Source organism: Convolutriloba macropyga, chromosome 11 (assembly GCF_964194025.1).
Source record: "Convolutriloba macropyga chromosome 11, txConMacr16.3, whole genome shotgun sequence".
NCBI classification, from domain to species: domain Eukaryota; kingdom Metazoa; phylum Xenacoelomorpha; order Acoela; family Convolutidae; genus Convolutriloba; species Convolutriloba macropyga.
The window spans coordinates 3,480,540-3,491,763 of NC_134478.1; the positions used below are offsets into that span (position 1 = coordinate 3,480,540).

Consider the following 11,224-nt stretch of genomic DNA (forward strand, 5'->3'; position numbering starts at 1 on the left):
CACGGAGCAAAAGTTAGTAATACATTGAAGAAATGTTTTGTCTGTCAGAAACAGTTCCCAAGTTTCTATTCACTTCAACTGCATCGCAAGAAAGCACATCAAGCTAGCACAAAATTTGGGTCCTCACGCACAAACCGTGTTCGTGAGATTATGGAGAAAATTGATAATGATAGCGAATCATTGAAAGAAGAACTGGCAGCTTGTCAGCATTTACTTGACGATATGCATGCTGAGCATGGCAGACAGAAAGTTTTCAACTTCAGTTTATCGGATTTGGACAACAAAAAGATCAATGAAAACATCGATGAGGTTTTCACAAACCTCAACTGTGCTGCAAAAGTTAACCTAGCATTGGGGTTTATTTTGCGAAATATAGAGACAAACGATTACCGATATTATTATCCGCATGAAAATAATTTACTGCTGGACCGAGCTTTTCTGCTAAGCAATAGAAACGATTTATTAAACATCCAGAACGAAATTGAGAAACTTGACTTGGTTGAAACATGTACACAGGAACGCCAAAACTCGAAATGGCGATTCACAGTAATTACAAATGTTACTGTCTTTGCAGCGCTTCTTACGAATATACTTATGGGTTGCACTGATTCGCCTCTTCCAGAGCCATTATTAAGGAACCCTGAAGTAAATTGTCTGCGTTCAAATGGACACGATGAACCGTATAACGATAATTTGTGTTTGTTCCGTGCAATTGCTATTCATTTATTTGGATCAGTAGATGTTGAACTACAGGCAATGAAAATTTTTCACAATTTTGTTACTGCAAGTGGTTGTGACCCTGAAAACTTTACAGGTGTTTCCTTTGATCAAATTCCTATAATTGAAGAACAAATCAAACAAAACATTTTCATCTATGATTTTGACATTGAAGAGGGTGAAATTATCGGTGAACTTGTACGACGAAGCGTTGAAAGATATGATAAAAACATCAAATTGCTTCGTTGTAACAACCATATTTGTTATGTTAATGATATCAACAAATTCTTCAAGAAACTTCGTTGTCCCAGCTGTGATGTCTTTTTCAACCATTCCGGAAACTTCAATCGTCACTTGAAAACTTGTAAAGAACGAGTGAAAAATGTCTATCCGCGAGGTGTTTATTCTTTGCGAGAAACACTGTTTGAGAAGCTTGACAACTTCTCAATTGTTTAACCAGCAGATGATACTCTCTTCAAAAATTTAGCCGTCTTCGACTTCGAAGCAATATGTGTTCATTCAGTTGATCTCAATAACACAGCGACAACATCATGGATTGGTACTCATGTACCTGTATCGGTATCAATCTCTTCAAATTTGTTGGACGAACCAGTTTTCATATGCGAAAACGATCCTAATCGTCTCATCATATCTTTTGTAGCTCAACTGGAAATACTAGCAGCAAAAAACAAGGTGGATATGAGATCCAAGTTCTTGGAGGTGGAAGCAGAGATCAAAACCAGGTTGAATGATGTTTACTCCAGACTGCAAATTATTTCCGAAGCTCAATCAAATAGAAGATAGAAACAGAAGATAGAAATGCTTCTAAAAATTTCTTACGATACCAACAAAAGCAGCTCCTTGATCTCCAGTGTCATTTCAATAATTATGTTGACACTCTGCCAGTTTTTGGATTCAACAGTGGAAAGTATGATCTGAATTTAATCAAAAGCTATCTCATTCCTCATCTCCTCAACGACAAAGCTGCTACACCTACGGTAATCAAGAAGGCAAATCAATTTATTTCTTTCAAATTTGGAGATGTTCAATTTCTTGATATAGTAAATTTTCTCGGTGGAGGAACAACTCTGGACTCTTTTCTGAAAGCATATCAATCCGAAGAGACAAAAGGATATTTCCCATATGAGTGGTTTGATTCGCCATCGAAACTTGACTGTAACCATCTTCCACATTACGATTCCTTCTTCAGCAAACTGAAAAACCTAAATCCACTGGAAAAAGATTTCGCTCAGTTCGAAAAGTTGATTAAATCTGGAAAAGAGGAGTCAGTAGTTCTCCGGGAAATGGGACTGAAAGAAAAGCCTAGAACTGGAATAGAAAACTATGCTCTCCTAGAAGAGTTGTGGAAGGTGGAGAAAATGAAAACTTTTCGAGATTTCCTTCGTTGGTATAATAACGAAGATGTTGTACCAACTTTACAAGCAATGAAGAAAATGATGAAATTTTATCACGATCAGAAAATTGATATGTTAAAGCTTGGTTGCACGCTACCCAATTTAGCAGATATCTGTCTTCATAAATCGATGGATAGAAAGTTTTACCCTTTCATCGAAGCTGACAAAGACTTGCATGAGAAAATAAGAAGTGAAATGACTGGTGGTCCATCAATAGTGTTTACGAGGAAAGCTGTTGTAGACAAAACATTCATCCGGAGGTCAAATAGTGTCTGTAAAGCAATACTTGGAATAGATGCTAGCCAATTGTACCCTTTCTCCATGTGCCAAGCGATGCCAACTGGACTCTACATTAGATGGGAGTTTGATAGCGATCTTCAAAAGTTCAAAGCTCGTCAAAACAAAATCAGGAAGTTTGAGAACATGGTAATGTCTTTCTATCAAGCAAACAGACACCAATGAACTATTGAGAGCTCCTATACGACTGGAAGACAGAAAAAAATTGATTCTTTTACTGTGGATGGCTTTTGTGGTCACTGCCAAACAATTTTTGAAGCCCTTGGATGCTACTACCACTTCTGTCCCTGTAGAGAAACTCAACCAAGTCTTGATAAGGACGAATTTGAAAATGGTATCCGGAAGCGTGAGTCTGATAACTTACGAAAGCTTTACCTAGAAAAGAAAGGATACAAAGTTATAGAGATGAGAGAATGTGAAGGGTGGGATCATGTTCAGAAGAACTCCATGTTGAAGAACCACGTTAGAAAAAATTTCCCCTACAAATTACCTTTGAGCAGTGAGACGCTGTTGATGCGGATACAGGAAGATAAATTATTCGGATATGTACAGTGTGATTTAGAAGTTCCTGATGTTGGAAGAGAGAATATAGGTAAATTCATGCTGAATTATGCTGAAAGAAACTCGTTATTGTTAAAACCACAACGAATGTTGATTTCGAGTTACAAATTAAACAATGGAATAGTCATAACACCATTATTAAAGTTTTAGTTGAAGCTGGGTCTTCGCTGTACCAAAATCCACAGATTCCTTGAGTATATCCCGCAAAAATGTTTCAACGGTTTTGTACAATCTGTTGTTGATGCAAGACGAGAAGGTGATGAAAATCCGGACTCTAGCGTTGTTGCTGAAACTATGAAATTACTTGGGAACAACTCGTATGGTTATCAGATTATGGATCGAAGTCGACACACAGAAACTCTTTATCTTAACGATGAAAAGACGCATAAAGCCATTAATAATCGTCTTTTTAGAAGATTGAACAACGTTACACCAGATATATATGAAGTTGAGCTTGCAAAAAGCACTGTTGAGCATCGGAACCAATAATTGTTGGATTCTTTATCTTACAGTATGCTAAACTGAGAATGCTGGAGCTCTACTACAATTTCTTTGACAAGTTCTGTGATGTTCAGAAATTTGAGGAGCTTGAAATGGACACTGATTCTCTGTATCTGGCGCTGGCTCATGAAAATCTCTATGAATGCATTAAACCAGAAATGAGGAGTATTTGGAGTGAGAAGAGAAGTAATGACTGTACAGATTTTTTTCATGCTAATAGTACAAGTAATTTTTTTCCAAGAACTTTTTGCGATAAACATAAAAAACATGACAAGCGTGAGCCTGGATTATTCAAGGAGGAATTCCGATGTACTGAAATGCTATGTTTATGTAGCAAAACGTACTGTTGCTATAATTCAGTAACGAACAAAACTAAGTTCAGCAGCAAAAGACTCAACAAGAGTGTTCTGGAAGAAAACAGTGATGGACCTTTACAGAAATACAGACGAGTCCTGGACGATGCATTGAATATAGCCTCAACTAACAGAGGATTCAGAACTATAAATCACCAAATTCTAACTTATGAGCAAACTAAAAAAGGACTCTCGTTTTTTTATCCAAAACGACTTGTTGATGCAGATGGAATTCATACGACACCTTTGATGATCTAAACTTTCTGATTCTTTTTCTGTCATTTTATCCATTTAAATCAATTGTACGCTTGTGAACATGTGATGTGATTGTAATAAAATTTTTTTCATGTTGATGAGTCCACTGTTTAAAGTAATCATTCTTGAAGGAAACCCGAACCGGGTTTTTAAAGTTCAAGCTGAGCATGTAAAAGTTTTCTGACCCATTTTGCAAGGTGTTGACCAGATCTGCAGACAACCCTGGATGAAAAAATCAAGCAAGGTTTTTTGTTCTGATATAAAGAAACATCTGGAAATTCTTGAATTCCCTTTTGTTCTAGCACTTCTGATTGAATAACTTTCATCGTAGCTATCAATAAGAATTTTTTGTGTGTATCAATTCAGACATCCATATAAGGAGACCAATACAATGTTATTAGTTCAACAGAAGTCTATTTTGATCCTTTTTTATTCCAGTTAACCCAGAGTTGAGTTGATTATGTTGCTTCGTTTTTATCAGTTGTTTGAGATAATCCTTTTTACCTGTACAGTCTCCGAAATTAGCTATAGTTTGCTGTGAAATCCTTCATGATAAATATGTGATTTAGGAACTATAAATTACAACAATCATGAGTTTGATCGATAAACGTCTCATAGAAAACTCATTATTTAGAATAAGCTTATTCTTAACACAGGTGCTCTTCAGAATATTTGAAAGTGTATTAGCACTGTAGAACTTTCTGCCTTGCACTTAGTCTTATTGAGCACTGTTTGCTACCAGGTACCTTAAAACAATAGCTTAAAAAGATGACTCATCGTGAAACATAAACAGACAAATGTCGAAAGAAATGCTCTTGAACGACATGTGAGGCACTTTAATTGATGGTCTTTAGTCTAGACCAATTTTTTCTTTATGGATGCAAAAAAACTTTGACCCCACCGAGATTCGAACCACTGACCTCTCGCTCCATGGCCAAACTCACTACCAACTCGGCTACGAGTCACTTAATTTTGCTATGCTGCAACCGCTTTTATATTAGCAACTTCGGAGCACTAGCGATCACTCAAATGAAGAACGAAAGCGTGACAAATTCACTTTAGGAGTCAAAGAATGTTCGAGAAGAAAAGCGCAAAAATGTCGAGCGAAAGACTTGCATAAAAAAAACACAAAAGTTTACAATAATTGCTATGAACTGCGTTAAAGAACAATTAAAAATATAACACAGATTCATTTTTCAATTTGCTATCTGTTAACCCTTTTTCTGTTATTTTGTGATAAAAAATTTAATGAGAAATCTTATACATAAGACCTATTACCAATCTTAATGCGATGTTGTCTTATTTCCAATCTTAATGCGTGTAAAATCATATACCTATCTTTATACATTACTGACGAAAATCAAATCTTAATACATGTAAAATTTATTAACTATCTTTATACATTGCTTTCATATCTCTAATGTTAATACATGTAAAATCTATTACCCATTTTTATACATTACTGTCAAAAATCAAATCTTAATACAAGTAAAATCTATTACCTATCTTTATACATTGATGTGATAACTCAATGATGACCGAAATGATTTGAAACCGCTATAGCGTATCTTAAACATGTGGGTCTTCACCCCCCGGGCAGCTCCGCTCACCTATATACTACTCTTGTACACTATTCGTGTTCAAAAAAACTTTGCCTTTTGAGGTTTTACGAGAATTAGTTGTATTTTCGTAGTCATCAGTTCATCTCATTTTTTATAGTTTTGTTTCGTCCTTAATCAGGAATCTCATTTATTGTTTGAGATCAACGTTACCATTTTCATTATTATAATTTTTTTAAAAATGAGAATTGATTTTAAGTCTGATTTGTTTTTGTTGTTTTTCGTATGCTCTTATTGGTTAGTTTCACAAAAAAAGAACAGTTTTCGTTGGCTTTCTACTGCCGCATTTTTCGGTCAATCTTTTCAATCCTAATTTTACCCATTTGTTTTGTTGATTGAGATACGGTTTGTATCCGAAATATGTATGTGTTAACTGTTTAAAGCAATTACAATTGGTGATTTTTTTTACTTGTGCTGGTATGCTTTGGTTAAAGAGTTTGGCTTGTAGTTGTATGGTTTAATTTCTTACTTTGACATTACTGATTTTCAAAAAAGATCTGATTTTTGCGTTATTCCTAAATATTTGTTTCTTTATTTCTTCCTTTGTCATTGATTCCCAAGCTTGATTATTGTGGACTGATTTCAGGCCTTTTTAGATATTTTTAGATAAAAAATATTCATTAAAATGTTAACTTTTTAAATTGTTTTTTGAAGCTGTCCACAAATCTTCAAAAAAAATTCAATTTGTTTTTAATATTTTGTTTGTCTCTGAGATACAGGCTCCTAGGGCATTTTTGACTTAGTTTGTCTGAGCCTGATAATGCTGGAAATTTATAAATTGGATTATAATTCAAGACTTGTCCTTCTTTGATTTGTACTTTGGTCCCACTCTCAAGAAAGTTTTCGTGTATTGGTAACTAACGCAAGACTTTTGTGCTTCTGTGAAATCAAATCTGGTCGAATATAACTGACAAGAACTTAACTCCAATTTGTTCGAGTACCGGATTTAATTGTTTTTCCAGAGGAAAACTCTTTCTTTTGAAGAGCACGTTAATAGGTTTCACCATTTCCCATGACACAAAGGGAGAAAAAAAAACTGAGTCTACTCGGACGCGAAATTCAAATAGTCTTCATCTTCGTCGTTATTTTTCACGACCATTGGCACATCAGTTTTGATGAGCTAATTTCCTAAGCAGTTTCGATAATTTCCTTGTTAAGCTGTCGTGCACGCTGTACATAGATTTTTTCCAAATTTTATTATTTTTTCCGAAATAAAAATTGTATTTGTTTTTTTTCGCATGGAGATATTGACGCTTCTTTCGAGTAGGTGTCAGGATAACTTGTCATTTATCTCCTAATTTGATTCTTAAGACGGCATGATGGTTGAAATATCTAAATATACAGAGTAATTTCCTGAAAATCTTGATTCAAAACCACTCTAATGAGTCTTGGTTCTAATCACTCCTTGTTTATGGTACAGTAAGAAGACAGTATTGGTAGTTCTATTTTGTTATATTTCTTTGAAGATACAATGCTGTTACTGCAAATAGAAATAAATAAATGAATACGTTTCTGCGTAATCGCAGCGGAGTAGCATTAGGCTTTATGTCTGCAGTGTTTTAACAGTAGCCTGTTCTGTCCTCAGTAGCTGTCCTTTTTCAATTATTCCCCACATCTCAGACTGTTCATTTGGTGAGCATGAATGCTCTTTTTTTGGTGACTAGGGCCACTTTTTTTTATCTGAGACTTTCACATGGTACCATTATTGCAGCCATCATTGGTCAGGCTATGGTCAACCTGAAGCTATGGTTAGGTAAGAGCTCATCCTTACACAGACAGCTTCACGGAGGCAGTGGATTGAATTCTCAATCATTGGCGTGTGAACCACACACCTTACCTCTCGGCTATCACGCCAGAATAATAAGATTTCCTTAAAATTAAGTTATTCTCCATAGCTGTTCTTTTAGTTTTAAATGCCGCCTCGCAAGATCCCTCATGATTATTTTTTGCAAGAATTTTGCAGGATTAACTTTTATTCTCTACAAGAGTTTCAAAAACAATACCTCATAACATTATGACTCTCTAACAAGTTTTAATCGATATTCTATCCCACATCGAGCCTTCTACCCACCTCTCGGCGTCCTCATTTCAGCGCTTTTAGCCTGTTATCAAAAACAACTTAATTTGGGTGGGGGTTATCGTTCGAATGTGCTATTAAAAAATGTTGTTTGTTATTTTGATTTAGATTAAATATATTAGTTTCCTTTGATTGCGAGTGTTTTGTATGATTGTAATTTGTGTTGTGTGGCTCGTGTCGAAAATCACTTCCGTTCGTTTTCGATATAAGAAGTCATGTCAGTGACATAGCCCTTCAAATGTATAAAACTTTGTATAAAAATGTATAAAAAATGTTTTCCTTCATAATAATTGACCCTGCCGTTGCAAAACCCTTATAAATTTATTTGAGGCATGGACATTGCAATTCAACTTACCATAGGAATTTCGCTGTACAGCTTTAAGTTCATAAGATCTACCGATTGAAGACTTTTTTGAAACTGAATATCAGGGAAAAAAGTATTGTAGGCAGCCATTTATAAAATAAAATAGAGATATGTTTCCCCGCTGTTTCCGTCAGTCACCGGGAAGAGAATTTAATTAGACCTAAAAACGCTTAATTTGGTAGTTTTGATTCAGAGACGATAATTAGAAAACTGTGCCTGCGGGATCTATCTTTCATCAACACAAAATACAGCTCAAAGACATCTTTTTCACTTATTAAATCAATAACGCAAATCAGGCAACAGCACACGGTAGAAAAAAATCCTTGTTTCCGCAGTTTGCAAAGACTGATTTAAAATCTTAATGATAAGAAGAGATATTTTCAAGTTCGATTGGGTGGTTCTCAAAAGCATTTCTCGTGGAATCGACGTCATTTATGTTAATAAACAGCATGCCTGCCTAATTTTTATTTGTAACCCCCACAAAATAAACTGGAATGAATCCCATAGTGCCTTTATGATGGCCATTTGAATTTTTTCGAATATTGCTCATTTTCACAGCTATGAAGACCAAAGTATTTGTTGACCTAAATCGTGACATGCAGGACTATATTATTTTTTGTCTGGTTACTAGTTCAGCCCAGGTTGAGGTGCCAGAGGGAATCAAAGTATGTCCAGACCGTCCCCAGACGGAATCAAAGTACGTCCAGACCGTCCCCAGACGGAAAGTGCCTATGTTCAGACTTTTGTGCGTTCGTGTTGAGGATTTTGCGCGTTTTTCGTTGTTTCCAGACTAAGTAATTTCGAACGCACCACGCCCCCCCCCCCCCCCCCTCGTGCTTCATCTTCTGTCTGGACATACTTGCTTCCGTTTGGGACCTCAACCTGGGAAGGGTTGAAATTGTACTAAAATATCAGAAATATATCTTTCAATTTGCCTCTGAAATAAATTTGGCCCCATTATTTTTCCTATCCATTTTTAGTTGAAGGAGCAGTTTTCCTTTTATTTGGGGACTATTTTCGTTTTTCCGTCCTGTGAATCTTAATAAACTGATAATTATAACGCTGGAAATTGTAAGTTTTTTCATTTGAGTGTAAATAGTGAGGATATTTACTGTCTTTACCTGGGAACAGCCTTCTAAGAAGTAGATTGCAGTTTTTCATTTCATTTTTTGAATTGTAACAATTCAAACCAAACACTTGTGTCTTGGATCAGAGAACTTTTGTCTAAGAGAATTTGATGTTTATTAAAGGCTGCGAAAGTGGAGTGAAACAGGTGAGACAGGGCTGGCTCAATTTTTCTCTCAAAATTGTTTAATCTTAAAACATGGTCGTAAATAAGTGACAAAATCGGATAAGATTACTCGAGAAATCTGATTAAAGACACGTAAAGCAGAAAAAAATCTGTTGATAATTTCTAATTCACATAACTTACTAAAAAACTGTGCCTAAAGAAACAAATGTTTGATGTATCCACTGAATTTCCTAGTTGGAAAATTGATTATGTGACTATTTTTCACAGTTTTAGAAGTTATTGGCCTTTCAACATTAACTCGGAAACTACACTTAATAGTATTTTGAATGAGAAAACTGTTTTAAACATGTTTCGAACAATTGAAATTGCTATTAAAAGGAACACTAATATTATTTCAGTATAATTTCTGAGTTCTCGACCTTAGTTCACCTGAAAAAAATAGAAAAATGTGCATTTTCTTTTTGTAATCGCATTTTGGTAACCGAACAAAACTTTAATCTAAAATTTGGTCTGGGGTTAATATAAATCGTTTAACCGATCTTAAATCCCAATAGACATTTTATACAAAACTCAAAGTCAGAGGTCATTCAAATAGAGGATTTTTGTATATTTTGCAAAGTGTATTTTGCAATAACTATTCACAAAAAATATGAAAACTTTAGTTATCTATGGATACAAATACAACTCAAAAAGCGATGAGAATTCTCTCAAAACAAGAGTGACAACTACAGAGACAGTGCCTTCAATGGGTAAAAAAACCTATTACACAGTACGTTGCTCCTTTTTTTCTGAATTCAAATCTGTTTTTGCAATTAAAAAAGTTTTCAAGCTGTGGGACGGGTAATTACAAATAGACAAAATAATTTGGAAGACTACGACAATTTTTTATGCACAAATCTGTAACTCAACCACTCAAAATTTTCAAATAGAACTTGAAAGGTAGCAAAATCAAAAAAAAGTTTTCGATGATTGAAAAAACGCCAATACTTTGCCGACTAGAGCTTTAAAGCAAAATTATATAGAAAATCAAAAGATGGAAAAAACGACAACTTCCTACAAAAAAAACAAGGGTGAGAAAATGAAGGAGCAGAAGATAAGGAGAATAGAAGAGGCAGAAAAATGATAAGTACACACATGAAATGAGAAACAGGCACACATGAAGAAATAAAAAAAAACGAAAACTAAAGTTCAGCAGGACAAATCCTGAAAAAACTATTGGACGATTGAATGGCAAATATGAAAATAAATGAAGTGGCCATTAAGCTAACTGATCTTTTTCAACCAACAAATTTAAAAATGTCACAAATGCAGTCAAGAATTTGAACAAAAAAAACGAATAACAAATTCGAACTGAATTTGAAGAATTCAAACAGAAAATAAATCTTGCTGAAGAAAAAATGCGACATTACACTCAGAAAGCTTCAAAACGATTGTAAAAATTTTCCAAAAATTTGCTGAAAGTTCTTGATGCTGTGGATTCGTTTTTAAAAATCAATTTTGGGTTGGTAAATGGTATTCGAAAAAGCAGAAGCAAAATTTAAGAGAGACTATTGATCCCCTGAACAAAAAAAACACAAAAATTAATTCAAAAATTCATAAAAAGTCGTTCTCTGGAGAAATTGTCAAATTTCAAAGTAGACATTTAAAGTCTTATATATTAAAATTGATAAAAAAATAACTTGATCCCACTGGAATCTACAACGTATACCAGAAGCATCGCTGATCATATAAGAGAAAAAAGAGGGAAAATAAACAAAATCGGAGTTTGAATTTGAATAATTTCTCAAAAATTACCAAATAAACTCAAGTGTGT

General features: G+C 34.6%; 1 protein-coding gene across 1 annotated transcript in view; it reads right to left on the reverse strand.

The window, feature by feature from the left end:
• Positions 1 to 8,272, reverse strand: part of LOC142349713 (uncharacterized) — a 59,270-nt gene extending 50,998 nt beyond the window's left edge. Inside the window, exon 1 of the mRNA XM_075401446.1 lies at positions 8,151 to 8,272. Within this exon, the coding sequence (XP_075257561.1) occupies positions 8,151 to 8,249 (99 nt within the window). The 5' untranslated portion in view covers positions 8,250 to 8,272. The remainder of the gene's footprint in view (positions 1 to 8,150) is intronic.
• Between the last annotated feature and the right edge of the window lie 2,952 nt (positions 8,273 to 11,224).